This window comes from Gracilinanus agilis, chromosome 3 (assembly GCF_016433145.1).
Source record: "Gracilinanus agilis isolate LMUSP501 chromosome 3, AgileGrace, whole genome shotgun sequence".
In the NCBI taxonomy this organism is placed as follows: Eukaryota; Metazoa; Chordata; class Mammalia; order Didelphimorphia; family Didelphidae; genus Gracilinanus; species Gracilinanus agilis.
The window spans coordinates 424,068,275-424,091,122 of NC_058132.1; the positions used below are offsets into that span (position 1 = coordinate 424,068,275).

Consider the following 22,848-nt stretch of genomic DNA (forward strand, 5'->3'; position numbering starts at 1 on the left):
TACCATAACCTTAGCCCTTGCTTCAATCTCATCCTCCTCCCACCCCCATTCTTCTTTCCCTCATATCTAGATACCTTAGGCATCCCCACCTCTATCTCAGGCATCTTCAATTTCTTCCTCTTTTAATGTCTCCTTCCATTCATGCTAAAAGTATGCATAGTTTTCTTCTACTGCCTTTAAAAAAAGGCACCTTTTTTTTTTTTTTTAAATTTTAAACCCTTAACTTCTGTGTTTTGACTTATAGGTGGAAGATTGGTAAGGGTAGGCAATGGGGGTCAAGTGACTTGCCCAGGGTCACACAGCTGGGAAGTGTCTGAGGCCGGATTTGAACCTAGGACCTCTTGTCTCTAGGCCTGGCTCTCAATCCACTGAGCTACCCAGCTGCCCCCAAAGGCACTTTCTTTTAATGCTGCTACTAACTCAAATTATCATCCTTCTTCTATTTCACACTTCACTGTAAATTTCTAGAAAGCACTGTTTATACTGGCTACATCTTCTTTCACTTCTTTTTATTACCTCAACATCTCACAACTTAAGTTTTTATCTTCACCATTCGACTGTTAAGATAGTTTTTTAATTAATTTCTACTTTTTACATTTAAGAAGAAAAGGAGTAATAAGTTTTATTAGTGAGACCCCTTGCTGTGCAGGTTGACAGTTAAGACAGGTAGGTTAGAGTGTGATTTGTAAGTTGTAGACCACCGGAAAGGGTTTTTTTGTCTCTGGGTTTCCTGGTGAGAGGTTGCACTGCTAGCAATCTCTCTGGTTGGAGACAGAAATGAATTAAGGCTTTAATAGCTTTATTGATCATTGATAACTTGGGTAGATAGGTAGATAGACAGTGGCTATATTATTAGAAAGGGAAAATAGGAGAGTAGGTGAGGGCTTCAGTCTAGCAGAAGATACTGCCCTCTGAGACAGTTAGATGTAGGGTTTTCTAGAAGAATTTAATTAGGATTGGGATCTTGGGCATAGTTATAATTGATGAAAAGATTACTTTCACTTTCCTCCTTCCTATTTCCTATCCATATTTCGTTATCCATGTTTTGCATTTAATAACTGCGCACTGGCTTTTGATCAAACTTCGGCCCCCCTAAAATTTAACCCTTTACAATACTAAAACATTTCTCTCCAAATTCACTTAATGAATAAATCCATTGGCTTTTCTTTCTTGCCCCATTTTCTTTGACCTCTTGTGGCATGTGATATGAGACTATCTTCTTCCTTCTTGAAGGCCTATCCCTCACTTCATTTCTGTGATCAACAATCCCAAGTTCTCCTCCTTTAGCATCCCTCCTTCCTTTGGTTCCTCTGCCCCCTTGGCTGCTTTTCATCATCCTCTTCTACCCTTTGTGTAAAGTATTTTTTCCTCAGAACTATCTTTCCCAGGTTCCCATTTTCCTTCTCACATTACATGCTAATATAGGGAGGATATATTTTGATGTAACCCCACCTCTTGCTCTCTCTGCTCCCAGGAAGGCAGTTGTGGAGGTTGGTTGAGAGAATGGTAGAAAAGTTTACTCAAGTAGTCATACTTAGGTTATATACTTTTGTTCTATTATTTCTTCTACTTCAAATGATTAATAACAAATCTTATAAAATATAATACTTGGAGTTACTGGATATTAATTTAAATCTTACATCTTAAAACAGGTTTCCCCTAAAATTATACTTTAGGTACTCTTACATGCTCTATGGATTCAATTATAACTTCTATAGAGATAACTCCTAAATCTGTATCTCCAACCTATTCTCTCTTCTGTTTCCAACTAGGAGCTGGATATTTCTACCTGGATATTCCCTAGACCCTTGAATTCAATATACGCTGAGAACTAAACTTTTCTCCTCCTTGTCCTCACACAAACTTCTCTTTTTATTAATGGCATACTCATTCTTCCAGACATGAAGTTTCATCCACTTATAACTATTTCTCTCACACCTCATTTATTCAATCAGTTGCCAAGCCCAGCTGATTTTACCTCAATTAAAACTTATACATGCCTCCTTTCCACCCTTCACCAAACCCTTATCTTTTCTTGCATTCACTACTATAATATCCTCTTCACTGTTCTTTAGAACCACTAATCCTGTGTTGGTAGAACTATAGCACATGTGCCAAAGAGGACTGCTCCCCTCTTCACTTGAGGACATTTTTCACATCAACCATCCCTCTGCCCAGCAGCCCAATGGGAGCTCGTCCTCCCTCCCCTCTCTGGAGTAAAGTGGGGGGGCTCACATGTGATGTGAGGATTGCAGTTTGGGTGCTTAGTCTCTAAACCATTACTCTAAACCATTGTACCATCACTGCCCTAATCTATACCTTCCCTAATTCATCCTTCACATTTGACTAAATAATTTTCCTTTCCATTTTATTATCACACCTTTCCATTTTACTATCACACCTCTTCTCAAAAAACCCTAAATAGTTGCCTGGTGGAAGGCAAGCTTCCTCCACAATTGGACTTCAGTCTCCCTTTTCAGACTCTTCTATAAGTAGTCATCTTTTAAAAAAATATATTTTTCCATGTTTACATATTTCATTTTCTTTCCCTCTTCCTCCACCCACCCCTGATCTAAAAAGTACTCCCATTGTGTTATACAAATGTTGTCACTTATACCCATTTCCATATTATTCATTTAAAAAAATTTTTTTAAACCCTTAACTTCTGTGTATTGGCTCCTAGGTGGAAGACTGGTAAGGGTGGGCAATGCGGGTCAAGTGACTTGCCCAGGGTCACACAGCTGGGACGTGTCTGAGGTCAGATTTTTGAACCTAGGACCTCCCCTCTCTAGGCCTGACTCTCAATCCACTGAGCTATCCATCTGCCCATCCATATTATTCATTTTTGCAATAATGCAGTCTTTTAAAACCAAAACCTCAAATCATATATCCATATAAACAAATATTAAGTCATTTGTTTTTCTTCTGTGTTTCTCCTCCCACAGTTCTTTATCTTGGTGTGGATAGCATTCTTTCTCATAAGTCCCTTGGGATTGTCTTGTATTAGCAAAGTCCATTACATTAGATTGCTCCACAATGTTTCCCTTTCTGTGTATGTCATCGCCACACAAACTATACTCTTTCCATCCTCATTCTCCTTTTTTTTTTTTGGTCCTCTCCTAATTTAATGCTTTTTATGTATATTATGTGGCTATGTGGAAGGAGAAACAACAGTGGAAGAGAGATGGAGTTGGTGTAGAAATGCCCCCCCCGCATTCACTGTTGAAGCCACTAATACTATGAGACTAAATGGACTTCCCCTTGGGAAATAGGGTGCCCAAGGAAGGTGTGCCGCCCCTCAAGGGTTGGAGGGAAGGCTTCCACACAAGCTGGGTTATGTGGTGACCTAGTTCATTGCTGCTCTGAACTGGGGCTCACACAAGCCTCCCCCCTCAATATATCTTCTGCACTACAGGAGGTCAGGCTTAAAGATGGATCCCTGCCTGACAAAGCTGTAGCACTCCTTCTCTTTTCTATCTCTCAAATAATTAGTAATGCTATCTGACTTTAAATTATTTAATGAAATAATATAGGTAATGGATGAGGGTGAAGGAATAAGTGGTGCAGGTAGCCCTAAAGCTTAACCCTTTTAGGTTCATCACCTTGGGGAGACCGAATCTGTCTCAATCCAAAACTTCTCCTGCCCTTCCCACTAAATCTATGCCTAATATCTCAGTTCAGTCTGTTTATAGTTAATTAGGGTCTCTGTAAGGCAAGGTTCAAGGAAAGTTGGGGCTTCAGAAATCTGCTGCTTCCAAAGGAGTCTAGTAATCCCCCAAAACTGGTTGGCACAGTATTGGACAATGTAGATATCTCAGTTGGCAGTGAATAAAGTATCAGATCTTCTGTAACAAATCAGGAAATTCTCAAGGATTGCCTTCAGGTTGCTCAGAGATCATTTCTTCGGCATCCCTCACCGAGCTCCTACCCCCGAAGACTCCCTTCTTAGGAAATCCTTCACAGAAGTCCCTCTGCTCTTTCAATTGCCATTTGATCTCCAGCTCCTCTTCCAACGTTCCTTGTCCCCCAAGAATCTTTCCTTTGCCTCCATTCTTACATATGTCAAGTGGTAGGTTTTTAAGTGTTTTAACAAACAGCTCTCTAGGAGAAATCTATACATATACATATATGCACAAAATACTTTTAAGTTGCATTATTAATGATTTCTTCTAATACTTTCTTAAAAATTAAATGAAGCTCTTATTTGCAGCATTTGATGATTTCTAGATATGAATACTGACAATGAAAATTTAATTGCTTTTCAAATGCTAGTGTGAAAGCCATAGCACTTTTGACCCTTTCTTTGTATTTCTTTAGCAACTAATATACATGATTTTCTCTCCACTAGAATATTTTTAAATTTGATTTTATTTTTTCAAATAGTGGGAGTCTGCCTTCTCTTCTACTTTTACTCTTCTTCCCAACCATTGAAAAAGAAAGAAAAAAGACCCACCATAAACATAAACAGAAAAAAAGTTGCACACATTAGTTATGTTTATATGTGCATGTGTATAAATATAAATGCATATATACACACACCCCATATATAGTTATACGTCTATAAATCACAAAAGGATAATTTCAAAGAAATATATGTATGGACTGGATATATTGCTATAAAAATATGGTAAAGTGAGCAGAACTACAATAATTTATATAATGACAACAATATTGTGAAGATAAACAGCTTTGAAAATTTTAGGAATGCTTAGCAGCATACAATATCCTTTCCAAGGTGATGGACTCAGCCATTTACATACTGAAGATATTACTTAAGGACTTTTTTTTATGTGTTCCTTACCACATTTCCATGATTCTCTGTAAACAATGCCACTGAAAGCATTGTAGAAAAAAAGAATGAAGCAGGAATAGAAAACAAAGCTTTAGAAAAAAGAAACCAACACTAAAACAGAAGAAGTGTGTATAATATGAGATGAAGGGAGAGGAGCAAACAAATCCTGGGGCATTGTCCCTAATAACAAAACAAATCAGTTGCTGAATTGCACTTCCCTTCCTCAAAAAGTAACACAATTTGTGATATCTGCTGGTGATGGAATACTATTGTGCTCAAAGGAATAATAAACTGGAGGAATTCCATGTGAACTGGAATGACCTCCAGGAACTGATGCAGAGTGAAAGGAGCAGAACCAGGAGAACATTGTACACAGAGACTGATACACTGTGGTACAATTGAATGTAATGGACTTCTGTACTAGCAGCAATGCAATGACCCAGGACAATTCTGAGGGATTTATGGAAAAGAATGCTACCCACATTCAGAGGAAGAACTACAAGAGTGGAAACACAGAAGAAAAACTGCTTGAACACATGGGTTGATGTGGACACGATTTGGGATGTAGACTCTTAATGATCACCCTAGAATAATTATCAATAATATGGAAATAAGTCTTGATCAATGACACATGAAGAAACCAGTGGAAATGTGCATTGGCTATGGGGAGTGTGCGCGGGGGGGGGGGGGGCAAGAACATGAATCATGTAACCATGGAAAGAATTTTTCTGAAAAAATTAAAAAAAAAAATAATCTTTTAGAAAAAAAATTTTTAAGTACCAATTGACTGAGAAAAAAAAGTAACACAATTTGATTCAGATAGACCATACCTTGATCCATACTTCTACATTAATCTCAGTTACTAAAGGCATGAAGAGCCTGGCCTTAGAACATCAATTATACAAAAATACAGTTAACATTTATTTTTACTGATGAGAAGCCATTTCAAGTTGTTCATGCCAGAAACAGCCAATCACGGTCTGTACTCCAACAAAAATATTCCCAACAAACACTACCTCTCCCACCATGATAAAGGCCAGTTCTTTAAAATCTTGACTTAAGTTAGCTTAACTTTCCCTACCTTTATGTCTTTTCTGATTTAACATAACTTATAATTATAATTATGACAATAGTCTACATTAATTGTATGAGTGTGGAGCAGTTGCTGTAACCTGGAAGGTATTGTTAACTGCATTCTGTGCTAAATCACCCATTAACTAAAGTGTGATCTCCAAATCATTTCTTCTTAGAAATAACCTTCTTACCTTTTTCATGGGTTGAACCCCATCCTGATATCCAGCATGACTGAGTGGGTTCAAACATCATTCCTGGATTAGGCAAACATACTGGTCTTATTTTGTCTGTTTTAAAATAAGAACATAAAACATGATCATGCATTCTCAGATTTGTGAGCAAGATCTAAAAGAAGACCATTGCCTTCAATTACTTTTTCTTAATGAAATACCAAAAGGTGTCATCATATTCTAAGATCATCACATTTTACTAGAATAGAAGACTAGGAGTACCTGGGGGGACTCTGGGAAGATGGCAGCTTAGACAGAGCAAATAGTAAAACCTCTTACACAAAACAGTGCCCTTTAAGAAGAAAGAGGAACAAATCTAAAAATAGGACAGAGCAGGGGGAACCCTACTGCTGCACAACTAAAGAGGTACACCAAGAAAAAGGCTTCAATTCTTGAACTGTCCAGTCTGAGGGTACAGAAGGGGAATCCCAGGACACCTCCCCCACATGCTGTGAAGAGTCTCCAGCAATCCCTGAAATCTCAGGGTAGGCAGGTGCACTGGTCCAGAGAGAGGGCCTTGTTGATGCCAGACTCCGGGAGTTGAACACAGGCACTGGAGAGGTGACTGGAGGAGAAAACCAGAGAAACACAGCAAAAATGCCTGGAAGAAGGAGGCTTAGAGAGAGCCAAACCTCACAAAGGGCTTCAAGAGGAAAGAAAACCAGACCAAACACAAGAAAAGCACAGGAGGACCCCACTTCTGGACAGCTCAGCTTAGCAAAATGTGTCCTCCCATGTTTGTTTGTTTTTTCTCCTCTCTTTAGCCTCAGGGCAGATTAAGAAGTATAGACTAATCCAATCAGGCTAAATGCCAACAATCAGAAAGATAAGAAGTCTTCAGAGGGCAGAGAGAGTAACTACAAACCTCCATTGCCAACTGGGGGAAGATCTTTCATCAAAGATCATTAAATACATCTGCTCAAACTAGCAGAACAGAAAAGGAAAAAATATGAGTAAACCACAGAAAAATAGAAAAGAAATAACAATTGACAGCTTCTTTCAAGGAAGTGAAAAGAAAGCAAATGAAATAGAAATAGAAGAAGAGGAAGAAGTTCCAGTGAATTGAGCACAGGCTTTGGAAGATCTCAAAATTTAATTAACTCAAGAACTTCAGGAACCCAAAGAGCAATTAAGAAAGGCAAAAGGCTGAAGACAATTTGAAAAAGGAAATACGTGAACTAAAACGAGAAAATAAAGTCTTAAAAGCCAGAATTGGGCAGCTTGAAAATGAAGCAAAGAAGGCAAAAGATGATCTACAAAGAAAATCACACCAGAAGGAGGATGACTAAAAAGCCAGGGAAGAAATTGCATCTTTAAAAAACAGAACTCAGCAACTAGAATCACATGACTTCATAAGGCAGCAAGAATATATAAAGCAAAATAAAATAAATGAAAATTTTGAGGAAACTATGAAATACCTCATTGATTCAACCAAAGATCTGGAGAACAGAGCTGGAAGAGACAATATAAGAATTATTGGTTTACCAGAACATTATGATAAAAGAAAAAGTTTAGATATCATCCTACAAGAAATTATCAGAGACAATTGTCCTGACATTCTTGAACAATAGGGAAAAGTGGAAATCGAGAGAATCCACAGATCACCTCCTACATTTAATCCACAACTGACAACTTCCAGGAATATTATATCCAAATTCAAAAACTACCAGACCAAGGAAAAAATATTACAAACTGCTAAAAATAAGCCTTTCAGATATCAGGGAACCACAGTTAGGATAACATAAGATCTGGCTGCATCTACATTGAAGGACCAGAAGGCATGGAACACAATATTCCGGAAAGCAAGAGAACTGGGTCTACAACAAAGAATCAACTATCCAGCAAAACTGACTATATTATTGCAGGGGAAAGTATGGTCATTCAATAAAATTGAGGACTTCCAAGCATTCATCAAGAAAAAACTGGACTTAAACAGAGAGTTTGCTGCCCAAACAGAGAACTCAAGAGAATCACCATAAGATAATTAAGAGAATGGATGGAGGGGGAAAAAAATCTTTTCTTTAAGGGATCCAATAAATTCAATCAATTTGTATCCCAAGAAGAAAAGATATTGGCAAATATTAAAAACTGTTAACAGAGTAACTAGAAGAAGTTTACATAGAGGGAACAGTGACAAACTGTATAAGATGAAATGTCAAGTGATTTATATATGTATGTATAAATATATACAAAACTAGAGGGGGGAAGAAGGTAATATTAAGAAAAATGGGAAAACAAACAAAATGGAGCAAATTTATATTCCAAAAAGAAGCATATTGGGCCAACAGAGAAGAATAACAATACACTGTAAGGGTAAAGGGGTTGGAGAGAGGAAATATTTAATACTTAAGTGCACTGAAATCAACCTAAAGAGGGAAGTACAATCAGATCCATTGGGGCAGAGATTTGATTCTTGCCCTATAGAGAAGTAGAAGAGTAACAAAAGGACTGGTGGAGAGGGAAGTAACACTAAGAAGGGAGAAGGCAGGGGTAGCTTAAAAAGAAGAATAAGAGGGGAATAAGAAGGGAGAGGGGAGAAAGGCAAGTACAATAAGGGAGGGGATTAGGGGAACTGATTAAAAACAAAACACTGATATAGAAGGAAATAGTGAAAGAAGAAAGGACAGGACAGGGAGAGAGAATCAAAATGTCTGGGAATACATTTGATAATTATAACTCTGAATGTGAATGGGATGAACTCGCCCATAGAATAAAAGACTACAGGCCCCACAAGAAAAAGGACTGTCTTACTAAAGCTTTTTTTATTTCCCCCAGTACCTAGTATATAGCTCTACACATAGTAAGCACTTGACGTCTGCTGAATGACTAACAAAATATAATCCCAAGTTTATACACTGTCACATCCCTACTTGCAGTGAGAAGCAACAGTCACATGAATAACAATGATGAAGAGTATGTAGGAGTTAGAGATGTTTCTCCTTGTCCTAGTTATAAGAAATATATTTCTTAATTTCTTAATTTGTTTGTTACATTAAAAAACCCAGTTAATTCCCTGCCTACTTCCCCTGTCCTATGAGAGAAGGCATCATTTGACAAAAAGGTGTGTGTGTGTGTGTGTGTGTCTGTGTGTGACTGTGCATGTGCAAGTGAGAGAGAGAGAATGTGTGTGTAAATATCTTACTTTTATCTATTTAACTAGTCTTTCTTTGGAGGTACACAAGTCATTCTTCAAACAATATTTCTTTTGCTGTATATAATGTTCTTTTTGTTCTGCCTGTTTAACTTTTCATGAAATGTTTTTCCAGAATTAACCTGTTCATCATTTCTTATGGTACAACAGTGTTCCATATGCCACAACTTATTAAACCATTCTCCAATTAATGGGCATTCCTTCAATTTCCAGTTCTTTGCCACCACAAAGAGGGCTGCTATAAAGATTTTAGAATATATAAGTTGGTTCTTTTCCTTTTTCCCTGATCACTTTAGGAAATAAACCTAATAGTGGTACTGCTAGGCCAAAAGGCATACGCAGTTTAATAACTCTTTGAGCATAATTTCATATTACTTTCCAAAATGGTTGGATTAGTTCAGTTCCAATAACAATGTATTACTATACCCATTTTTCCATATGCCCTTCAACATTTGTCATTTTGTCCCTTTATAATTTTAGCTAGCCTGATGGATATGAGATATCTAAGAACTGTTTTGATTTGCAATTCCCTAATCAATAATGATTTATTGCATTTTTCATACAGTTATATATAGCTTTGATTTCTTCATCCAAAAACTGCTTATTCACATCTTTTGACTATTTACCAATAGGGGAATGGCTTTTATTCTTATACATTTGAAAAAGTTCTCTATTTTAGATGAGAATTCTATCTGAGGAATTGTTTATAAAATTTTGTCCCCAATTTTCTACTTTCCTTCTAATCTTGACTACATTAATTTTATTTTCAAATGAAATTTGTACAGAAACTTTTCAACTTAATGCAAGTGAAATTGTTAATTTTACAACTCATAATGCTTTTTATCTCTTGTTTATTCAGAAATTCTTCTCCTATCCATAAAAGAATGATAAAAAAGTAAATGTTTTCCTGTTCCTCTGCTTTGCTTATAATATCTCCCACTCATCCAGCTTGGCAAATGGTAAAAGATACTAGTCTATAGCTAGTTTCTGCTGGACCACTTTCCAGTTTCCCCAACAATTTTTATCAAATAGTGAGTTCTTATTCCCAAAACTTGGATTTTTACTTTTGTCATAACAAGTACTATATTACACTGATCTGCTTTCCTATTTCTTAGCCAGTACCAGTTAGTTTTAATCATTGTTGCTTTATAATATAGTTCAAAATCAGATATTTCTAAACCTCTTTCCTTTACCATTTTTTCATTAATTTCTTTGAAATTCTTGACATTTTTTTCTTCCAAATGATTTTTTTTAGTTCAATAATTTTTTTTTGGTAATTTAATTGGGGATGGCATTGTTTAAACAAATTAGTAACTAAAGAAAAATAAGTAATTTAGGTATGATTGTAATTTTAATTCCTGTTGCCTTGGCATCTTTATGAAAATTTAGTAAAGAGTTCAATGAAATACATAATCCAAATTCCTATAGTATTACAGGACCATAAAGATTTGCTTGTATACACACACACACACATATATATAATATTGTATGTGCATATGTATGTATATGCAAAATATATATTTCTACTGTTATTCATCAAGTAAAGCCTGCCTCCAAAAGTGTATTTTATACATATATAAATGTATAAGTGGGGACAGCTGGAAGGCTTAGTGGATTGAGAGCCAGGCCTAGAGACAGGAGGTCCTAGGTTCAAATCTGGCCTCAGACACTAGCTGTGTGACCCTGGGCAAGCCACTTGACCCCAATTGCCTAGCCCTGTAACAAATAAAATGAATATAGAAGGATATATATAAAAGATATTAGGGTTTAAAAAAATAAATAAATGTATAAGTGTAGGAGTCTGCACACACAAACACACACATTTCTTTTTCTGCCCCCCAAGAGAAACATAAGCTCTCCAAGAGCAAGGACTATGTGAAGATAGGATTAACTCTCCCCATGTCATTTTTAGCTAATCCAATCAAGGACTTAAATACCCCTACTTGACACTATGTAAGAGAGTTCATAAGCTACTTACTGAAGTAAACTCACACCTCCAAAGGTCCCTGCACCCCTCCTTTGGCAATGCTAGGCAAATTGAAAGACTGTGATTGGTTCCCATAAAGTAGGGGAGCAAGAGGAAGTAACATCAAGAAAACAGCTTTAAAAAGGCCACCTGAGCCCTGATTAATCCTCTCTGCATTGGTAAGCCAGACTGGAGGAGGAGACTCTTTTCTTGGATATGGTGTCGGCTTGCAGTGGTGAGCGGAGTAATTCCTTCCTTGGTTCTTCAGTGAGGAGACCCTCTCTGCTCATTGGTGCTTCAGTGGGACACTCCCACTGAATTATTCTGGTGATATTCTTGGCAGTCTTAGCCTCGTGGGCACTGAAGGTTCTTGGAGGATTATTCAGTATCTTCTAAGTCTTTGGATTTCAGCTTCCTAATTATGACTTTGGATTTTGGTGAAATTCACTTTCGGATTCCCATTTGTGGGCTAGAGATATTAGGATTAAACTCAGGGTATTTGTAGCTAGGCAGTACTATCTGTCTCTTTCTTACATTTTCCACTTTCCCTCTTTCCACCACTTTGTAAGTAAAACTGCTAAAAGTTATTTTGACTTAAGCTATAATATTTTTAAATCAGCGACCACAATATTACTTTACAATTTAAACTCTTACAACTATGTGTTTCACAATTTGTACCCATTCTAGTGCCTAACATCTAATGCATACATAATGGAATGTTATCTCCTCAATTAATCAAATAAAGGACCTAAAGTAAAATGAACTAAAAGAAACAATGCATGTTTCTAAAATTTCTATCTTTGCAAATAAAAATTTGGGGAACTTTTATTAAAAAACTGAAATACTTAAGGAAAAAATCTCTGTGACTACTAAAACCATAGCATTCTCTTAATCAAATACAAATTCTTCTGTTTTGTATTTAAAGCTCTTTATAACCTAGACTTCTTCCTATCTGGTCTTCTAATATCTCTTCCATGTCCTCTACTATCCAGCCATACTACTTGTCAAATAGGTCTGCTTCCATGGCTTTGCATTGGTTGTTCCATGTGCCTGGAATATTCTTTACAAACTATACCTTAATTTCTAGTTTCCTTTAAGACTCCACTCAGTCTTTTTATGTATCTCCTAGATCAGTGATAGGCAAACTATGGCCCGCAGGCCAGATGTGGCCCCCTGAAATGTTCTACCTAGTCCCGCAACATTATTCCTAATCTGACAAATAAAATGAGTAGGATACAATACAATTAAACTTCAAAAGAGTTGCCTCAGAAACAGACTGACAGATGAGCATTTCCTTTCCTTTGGCCCCCTCTTTAAAAAGTTTGCCCATCACTATCCTAAATGATACTGACCTCCTCTTTAAGATTAATTTCCATCGACTTTGTATGGCATACATATGGATTCATATGCTTGCTATCTCCTTCATTAGAATGTAAGTTCCATAAGAGCAGAGACTGTTTTTGCTTTTTATTTGTATCCTCAACACTTATCAAAGTGCCTGACAAAGAGTAATAAATTAATAAATTGGGGGGAAACCCCACAACCATTAGCAATATTATTATCTTTCAGGTAATGTCAGACAAACAACTGAAATTGTCAAATGGTAGATACTATATTTGGGAAGTTTTTTACTAAAAATCCATCTTAAAGTTTTTCCTACTATCAGAGAATTTATTCCAGTTTTTTTGAGATCTACTCAAAATAGTATTTACACTAAATTGTTATGTACCTTAAGCTGGACAAGAGTAAATACATACCATTAAATGTGAATGGTGTTTGCAACTTTATGAGAGCAACATCATTGTTCTTGGTATTAGAATCATAACTTGGATGAGAAATTATTTTTTGCACTTTATATCCACTTCCATAGAACATCACAGACTGCCTCAAAATTCCTGCAAAAGCTGTCCAATACCGGGGATTGGAAAGAGGTCTGAAAAAAACAAATCCAAGGAATTTTAAGAATAGTGAATCTAAACAGTAATCTGAATATCTTAAAAACACACACATACACATACATGAAGCAAATGAGTTCTAACTATGATGAATCAGTATACTCACTGCAGAGTGGTATTGCCCACAAAACAATAGAGAGCTATATATAGTCAATGAGAATATATAAAATGGACAATGAAGGCTAAAAAAATGTTTTTAAAACCTTTAAAACACCCACTGCTTATTCCTTACTATAAAATTTCAGAAATTTGGAGCAATTCAGTGAGTAACCTTAATAATATCCTGCCTAGGTATTACTCTCCTGTTTTTTAATTATTTTTATTATGAATTTTTAAAGGATTCTTGGAGATGATAAAGTCTTAGTATAATTCCCATCATATTCCAGATGAATATATGGAATTTCAAATATAACAACAGGTTAACTAAAGATTTTCAAGGAACAAGGTGGTCTTTCCTATACTCCTCAAATGTACACACACACACACACACACACACACACACACACACACACACACACACACACACGAAGGTTATTCTATTTGATATCAGGAACTAAAACCAATAAGTAGAAGTTTTAGTATTTCAGATCAGTATAAAGGACTATATAGAAATAATGGACTCTCTAAGGAAGAAGCAATTTCCCTATAGCTATAGCTTTTGACGAAAAGAATAGATTACTACTTTTCAGGGTTGCTATGGTAAGTATAAAGATAATGATAACACATTAAAAAATTTATCAAACATTAAAAGGTTTGCAAAGTACTTTGATTCAACATTTATGATTCCTTCCAATAGTGGATTCTAGGACCTTGTGATAGTAACAGATTATATATATTTGGCATAATTGATAGAGACCCACCTAAAAGCAAAGAAGATTTTTATTCAAGTCCTTCTTCTGAGGCATATCAGCTGTATGACTTTAGGTAAGTCACTAAATCTCATACTGTTCTAGGCATACAGCCAAGATCACAAAGAGAAGGTGCTGACCTACTTTGGTAGGAGAGTCCCCTATACCACTGATATCATAGGTCCAATTCTTTCTCTCTATATATATTCATGATGCTCAGCTAACAAAATACCAATCAGTATATTTTCCATCTTCTAGAATAGTCCAATAGAATAAACACATGGAATGAGAACATTTGAATGGGTATTCAATATCAATGTTCAAATACATTGTTTTATAGATCAGAAAACTGAAGACCCAAGAGAGACTTGCAGCTTCAGGAGTAACAAGATAAAGAATAATAGAAGTTTAAAAAAAGTGATTTAACTGAATAAGAAAGAAATTATCCAGATGATTTGGAGGGGTTTTGACTAGGGAAATGGGTCAGACACTGCATTTAAGAAGAAATTTAGCAGAAATAGAGGAAAATGTGAAGAACAATCTTCAGATCCTAATTCTGTTTTCTGGATGAAAGAGAAACAGGATGAAGGGTGATAAGAGGGTAAAAGGATGAAAAAGGATCAAAGATGATGGAGAATAAGAACTAAAGAAAGAGAGTTAAGGAAAGAAAAAGAAACGAGAAAAGCAAGAAAAAGTATCATAAGCAAAAAAAAAACCTAAGTGGAAGATAAAATCAATTATTAGGGTGGATTGTTGGGGATATGGAGCAGGTTTAGATGAAGGAGGTATTATGTTGGTGTGGGAGTCTTAAGATTCAAAGAAGAAAGTTGACTGAAATGGTCAAGTTATTTAGAGGTGACAATTGTCTGTAAAAGTTTTACAAGGTCATTAGGATAGAGATTTAAACACTTACAAGTAGTTAGAGACAAATGAACAAATAAGCTTTGCAAAAATCTCACCTAGTATGGAAAATAGGGGAAACTGAACAGTGTCTTTAATCAAGAATGCCGTGCTTGTATTTTCTTAAGTTTTTTACATTTAAATATTGTATCTTCAACATGAGAACTTTTTTTGTCAAAGTAAAACAATTAAATAAAACTAATAATACCTCATTTGAAAGTGCAGGCAACATTTTATATCTGTAGCACCACTTCCTACGTCTTTTTTTAGTTAATAGGTATCTAATTTCCTCTTTCTCCCACCATAAACCCAATAGGAAAAAAAGAAAAGAAAAAAATTCTGAGAGCAAATACAATAGTCAATCAAAACAAATTCTTTCTAAGATTATTTAGATTTTTAAAAATCTCATTTTGTAGTATAAATCCATCACCTCTCTGTAATAATTAGCATGTTTCAGTTCTCTGTAATCAAGAATGGTAAATGCATTAATCACAGTTATTATGGCTTTAAAGATGTTTATTTTTATAGTGTTCTTATTATTGTAAAAGTTGTTCTGGTTCTGCTCATTTCATTCTTCACTACATAAAAATCCTCAAAATGGTTTATATTTATAATGCTGATGTTGCAGTACACATTTTTCTTCTGGTTTTATTCATCTTACTACAACATTCTATATAAATTTTTCCTTTTCTTTTTGAAATCAACCATTTCCTCATTTTTTGGAGTATTCCATCATATTTATAATACTACTATTTATTCAGTTATTTCTTAGTTTGAACTTTTTTTGCTACCAGAAAAAGATCTGCTATTGATATTATTTGCACATAAAGGAACATTTCCTTTTTCTCTGGGTAAAAGGACAAGCACTATTCTGTAAAGTTTTAAAATATAATTCCAAATTGTTTTTTGGAATTATTCACCCTATTCACAGTACATCAAATATGTCTATTTTTCAAAGCCCCTCTAACATTTAAGATGTAACTTTGTTCTTTGTTACACTAATAGGCTGATACGAAATATCTGAATCACATTCATTTGAATTTCTTCAATTAGGTGTGATTTGGAACATTTTTAAGGCCTATATGTAGCCCAGGATTCTTCCATTATAACCTGTTGTTCATATATGTAGATTATATATAACATATTTATATTATATACATATATATATTAGACATTGGCTACTTTTGTTATAAATTTAAATGAGTTCTTCCCTCTTAAAAATGAGACTATTATCAGAGAAACTTAACACAACAATTTTTTTATCTAAATAATTGTTTTGCTTTAAAAGTTTGTGCACACCTAGAAGAGTGGCCAATAAGACACTAAAGGAAAATAATAAATGTTGAAGGGCAGGTGGCAAAATTGGGGCACTAATGCATTGTTGGTGGAGTTGTGAATTGATCCAGCCATTCTGGAAGACAATTTGGAATTATGCACAAAGGGCTTTAAAAGAATGTATGCCCTTTGATCCAGCAATACTACTACTAGGTTTCTACCACAAAGAGATAATAAAAAAATGATTCCACAAAAATATTCATAATCACACTCTTTGTGGTAGCAAAAATTTGGAAAATGAGGGGGTGTCCCTTGATTGGGGAATGGCTAAATAAATTGTGGTATATGATGGTGATGGCATATTTTTCTGCTATAAGGAATGATGAACTGCTTGATTTCTACATGAATTGGAAAGACCTCCATGAACTGATGCAGCGTGAAATGATCAGAACCAAGAGAACATTATATACAGAAACTGAAACATTATGGAATGGAATGATGAAATGTAATCAATTTTGCGAATAGTAGCAATGCAGTGATCCAGGACAATCCCAAGGGACTTAAGAGAAAGAATGCTATCCATGACAAGAGAAAGAACTGTGGGAGTAGAAACACAGGAAAAAAACATACATTTTGTCACATATTAACATGTGTCTATGATTTGGGGTTTTGTTTTTAAAAGATTTCTCTATTATAAAAATGAATAAATAGAAATATCAAGTGATAACATATGTAAAATCCAGTTGAATTACTTGCCAGCAAAGGGGGAGGGAAGAGGAGAGGGAGAAAACATGAATCATGTAACTGTGGGAAATTTTTCATGATTCATTATTTAATTAAATGGAAGTTTGTGGAAACTGAAAGACTTAACTACTCTCAGCAATGCAATGATCCAAGACAATTCTGAAGAACTTATGATAAAGGATGCTGTCCACCTCCAAAGAAAGAAACGCTGGAGTCAGAATGCAGATCAAAACATACTATTTTTCACTTTAGTTTATTTGTGTTCTTATTTTGGGATTTTGGTTTTACATGAGTATTCTCTCACAACAATGAACAATATGGAAATACATTTCCCATGATAATACATGTATAACTTAGATAAAATTCTTACCATCTCTGAGAAGGAGAATGAAAGGGAGGGGAATAGACAGTTTAGATCAGTGGTTCCCAAACTTTTTTGGCCTACCACCCACTTTCCAGAAAAAAATATTACTTAGCGCCCCCTGTCACATACTATCACCACCCCCTTACAGTTATTCACTGACCCAAATGCACCCGTAGCCATCACTGCCCTCCTGGATAGCTGCAGCACCCACCATGGGGTGGTGGCACCCACTTTGGGAATCACTGGTTTAGCTCTTATAACTTCAGAAAACTTATGTGAGAAATTTTATTACATGTAATTGGTAAAATAAAGTCTCTATAAAAAAATAAACATTTTTAGAGTTCATGCAAAACATTTTTAAATTTTATGCAAACAAAATTATTAATTTTATCTCCCATGATCCTCTTGGTCATGAACTTTTATCCATTGACAGGAAATTTTTTCTAACTTTTTCCAATTTGTTTATGATATGACCTTTAATATCAAGGATAAGTACTTATTTGGAACTTCTCTTTGTATTAAGTGTGAAGTATTAATCTAAATTTGATTCCTCCATACTGCTGTCCAATTTTTCCATAAGATTTCATCTGATACAGAGTGTATTGAGATAGTGAAAATGGAGCCTTTGTGCTTATCAATTATTAGTGCTAAGCACTGTACTAAGGATTTGAAATTTAAATAAGGGCAAAAAGATAATTCCTGCTCTCAAAAAGCTTGCATTCTAATGGGGAAACAACACGCTAAAAATTTGCAAGATTAGTTTTACTATGTATTAAATAAAACAATATTTTAAAGAGATGAATATGTTGGCATCCTCTATGAGGAAAAGAGTAAATAGATTTTATGAGGGTAGAATGGGATAGCCAGCAAACTATTTCAGAGTATGTATTAAATTGTGATGCAATTAGAGAAGAGACAGAAAAATTTCATTTTAAATTATTAAAGAATGTATAAAATATTTCAGTCTATTTTCTAAAATATAAACAAGATATTCACAATAAAACTATGAGTTGCTATTTACAGAAATAAAGACAGACCTAAATAATTGAAAAAAAAACAGCACACACTAAAGGAAAAATGAGTGGGGAAAATTTTATAATAACAAAGTTTTTCTTATGGAAGTCTCATTTTTATGATAATAAGAAAATGATTCAAATTTTTAAGAAAAAATCCATTTTTTATTAATGTAAATTATTATGAACAGGTAGTTTTCAAAGAAATTGAAAATTTGAAAAAAAATTGTAAATGTTCCAAATCACTAATAATTAGAAAACTACAAATGAGAATAACTCAGGTTCTGCTTTTACTTCATTCCCATAAAATTGGCAATGTTGGCAAGAAAGGAAAATTATATTGGTTGGATAGGTTTCAAAAATTTGCCCATTAATTTATTGTTGATATAGTTGTGAAATATGATCATCAAAAATTGTTAATGTGCTCTTAAGAAAGGACAAGTATCCAGGATATCCAGGATATCCAAATATTTAATACCAATTTGCCAGAAGTCATCTAGTCCAGCGATGGGCAAACTTTTTAAAGATGGGGCCAAAGGAAAGGAAATGCTCATCCGTTACTCTGTTTCTAAGGCAACTCTTTCGAAGTATCATTGTATTGTATCCTACTCATTATATTCGTCAGATTAGGAATAATGTGGCAGTGCCCAATAGAACATTTCATGGCCACATCTGGCCCACTGGCCATAGTTTGCCATCACTGATCTAGAGCACTGTGTTCCTCTTTGAACACATTTTAGGAACTTGGTAAGTAATAGTACCTAGAAGGTGGCAGGATGGCAAAGAGCCTTGAGATCAATATAGCTTTAGTTAAAGAGGCTGAGAATGTTTACTAAAAAAGAGAAGACTTATAGGAACATAATAACTAGCTCCAATTATTTGAAGAACAGTCATGTGGAAAAAGGATTAGATTTGTCCTGCTTGGTCCCAGAGGGGTTCACTAGGAGCGATGAATGGACGGATAATAAAGAGTGATGGAATTAGACATAAGAAAATTCCTTGTAGAGTATCACCAAATGAAATGCATTAAGGTAGGATGATTTCCCCTTCAGAATTTCCCTTTAAGGAAAGGTAGAATGACCCCATGACTGACATGTTGTGGAGGTTATACTGGTTTAATTTAATTTAATTGTACCGGATCGCTTATTTGTATTCCCCAAACATGATAATATACTTCTAGTGTCTGAGCTTGTACATAAGCAATTCACTATGGTTACAATGTATTCTCCCCCCATTTTGGCTTCTCAGAATCTTTGTATTCAAAGTGCAGTTAAGGTCCTGGCTTCTTTTTTTTTGCCCAGGTATTTGTACTCTTTCCCCTCTTCAAATTAACTTCTATTTTTTCATCTGCTTATATGTGACATTTCCTCCCCTCCAATAAAATGTTAAATTCTTTGGGAACATAAATTATTTTTCTTCATTTGGGGGCCTTAAGTGTTCAACGAATGGCTATTGAATTGAATTTCTAAATCCTTTCTAACTCTAGAATTCTGTCAATTGCTCTGCATATAGCAATATTGGGCTAAAGTCATAATAAGTCAAACAGACTCTTGAGGGAAAAAATAAAATAATTGAATTTATAAGTTGTGTTTCTTATAGATCAGTGGTTTCCAAACTTTTTTTGCTTACCACCCCCTTTCCAGAAAAAAATATTACTTAGCCCCCTGGAAATTAATTTTTTTTTAAATTTTAATAGCAATTAATAGGAAAGATAAATGCACCTGTGGCCATCACCACTCTCCCTGGATCACTGCAGCACCCACCAGGGGGCGGTAGCACCCACTTTGGGAATCACTGTTATAGATCAAGAACAAAACAAATCTGTATTCTTTAAATCCCTTAACAATTATAATAACCCTTACCAATCTAAGATTTCTAGTTCAGCTCCTCCTTAGAACCATTATGAGTAAACATACAGCTGGAACAGGAAAGGAAAATAATGAGAATGACAAGAGCTCCTTGGAATGACTGATTAACAACTTACTCTTCCACGCAATGAGCTGCTGTTACAATCCATTCTGGAGTGATAATAGAGCCACCACAGACATGGACACCTTGAACATGAAGGCTGACTTGCCATGGCCATTCTCCTGGAGCAGCATTTGTCCCACCTACAATCCGGTTCAATCGATTCACCTTCATCACTGTGCCACATTCTAAAAGTAATAATCAAAATATAAATTCCTGAGGACATTTATTAACCTTAAGTTCTAACAAAGCAGTTGCATGGAATTAAGAGACTGATTTTTCATAACAGAACTGCTATTACTGCTAAAGAGTTGGGTGGAGGAACAGATTTTTGTATCCTGTTTATTTTTTTCCAAACATCTAAAAAGGTGATGAAAGATTTTTTTCAGACATTGATCTATGTGAACAAGTAAGGGAGAATGTAGGATGAAACCAGAAAACAACCCATAGTACAGTTTTCCAGAATGCATCAGACATGAAAGGAAGCAGTAGTAAAGATACAAAATAAGTTGGAGTCAGATTGTGGAAAGACATTAAATTCCAGGTTGAGAATATTTTATCCTATAAACAATAGGTAATCAGTGAAGTTTTTATGTGGTTTGAGAGGGCTTCTATAGGTGCTGTTGATGCTTTACTTTCCAGGAGTTATGTTTTCAATTACACCATTTTACAATACATTATTTTTGGTGGAACAGTTTCTAAAATAGTATTCGATATAATTAGTATGACATACTATGCCAGGAAAAAGAAAATTAAATGTACTAACCTATGCATCGGAGAGAAACCACTGTTCTTGAGAAACAGACATTACTAGGGAAGGATAACAAAAAGTAAGTGTCATAAAATTATGAATATCGCTTCCAGAATATTTAAGAAAATCTTCATCCTTTCAAATATTCTCTTTCTTGATTTACCAGAATTAACAAGTTCAAAGAGAAAAATATACATTTCTGATTCATAAAAAAGTAAAAATTACTCAAATGAGAGTATTGAGTTCTAGGATCCTTTCATACTATTCCTTCAGGAAGACATTTATTTTCAAACAACTGGGCTCATAATTTTGATGTCATTCTTAAATGTAAATAAAAACAATTTTTTCTACAGAAAAGTAAAATAAAATCATAATTTTATATATTTGGGATGCTTTTGGATGAGAATCTAATCAATTCCTCCATACTGGGAAATAAAGAGAAGTTTAAAAGTCTGTTTAAAAGTAAAAAACACTGAAGTTAAAAAAAAAATAATTCTCAAAATAATGAGGTTAGTGTATCAGATACTGTTGTAAAAGTAGCAGCAAAAATACTCAGATATATCAGTGAGGGATAAAAACTGTGTATCAATGTACCTATGTAAAAAAATTTGCCAGACTTCAATAATGTATACTGAACATTTCCAGAAGCTGATCTTTATTCTCTCTTTCTCTCCTTTTTAAACTTTAAAGCCCTCTACTACTCTTAACTAATTCACAAGGGATAGGATTCCCTCATTCCTTCCTTCCTCACTGATTTTTCTTGGCTTCAGAAATGAATGTGTAACCAAGGAAGGCAGACACTTAAAATTTATAATTAGTTCCACCAACTTTGCTTTATTTGTGAGTTGCGTAATCTAATAGATCAGGTCTTTTTAAATGGACATACATGTGCACATTATTTTCCTTGAGGCTATGCTAGCCTTATTTATTTTCTACATAAAAATGGAACTTGGCCTCCAGTGAACCTGAGGGTCAGACTGATAAATGTAACCCCACTCCCAGGCTTTCCACACTTCATAAAGGAGAGTTAGAATACTTATCACCAATATCAAACACTAGGCTACCTAGAATCAGTAACAATTCCCATAGAAATAAAATATCTGGGGGCAGTTGGATAGCTCAGTGGATTGAGAGCCAAGTGTAAAGACAGGAGGTCCTAGGTTCAAATCTGCCCTCAGACACTTCCCAGCTGTGTGACCCTGGGCAAGTCACTTGACGCCCCATTGCCTAGCCCTTACCACTCTTCTGCTTTGGAGCCAATACACAGTATTGACTCCAAGATTGAAGGTAAGGGTTAAAAAAGAAAGAAAGAAAATATCTGGGGGAATAAATATGGTTCATAAAACATAGGTTTCTTTTATCTTTGAACACATGCAAGGAGGAATGTCATACAACTTAGAATAATATAAAATTACTTCTCCCAGGTAAGTAGGGCAATATCTATTTCAAAGGATAGTAGGGCTTAAAGAGAATTCAGTCTATCATCCTGGTTAAAAATTAACCTACACCTATGGAAACATAGATTTATTTAGAGTTACAAGAGATTTTCTGTCATCTAGTCCAACCACTACATTTTACAAATGAGGAAAAAAATGAGGCAGAGAGAGGTCAAATAACTTGCTCCCTGGTCACAGGGGTCATCGGTTGCCAATTCTGGAAATGAACCTAGACCTTGGACTCCAGATTTAGCATCTTCCCATTATACCACGCTGCCTTTAGTACTCTTCTCTTTTGAAGTTTCTTTGCTGAAACAATCAACAGAATAGTTAAATCCACAATTTATTATGATAATGGAAATTTGCTGTTTAGATGGCCAA

At 35.1% G+C, this 22,848-nt stretch overlaps 1 protein-coding gene across 1 annotated transcript in view; it reads right to left on the reverse strand.

The window, feature by feature from the left end:
- The window catches only part of TMPRSS2 (transmembrane serine protease 2), a 90,147-nt gene that overhangs the window by 14,903 nt on the left and 52,396 nt on the right, over window positions 1-22,848 (reverse strand). The window contains exons 7-10 of the mRNA XM_044670314.1: window positions 21,047-21,090; window positions 20,297-20,468; window positions 12,971-13,146; window positions 6,058-6,153 (exon numbers count right to left, since the gene is read on the reverse strand). Coding sequence (XP_044526249.1) covers window positions 6,058-6,153; window positions 12,971-13,146; window positions 20,297-20,468; window positions 21,047-21,090 — 488 coding nt within the window. The remainder of the gene's footprint in view (window positions 1-6,057; window positions 6,154-12,970; window positions 13,147-20,296; window positions 20,469-21,046; window positions 21,091-22,848) is intronic.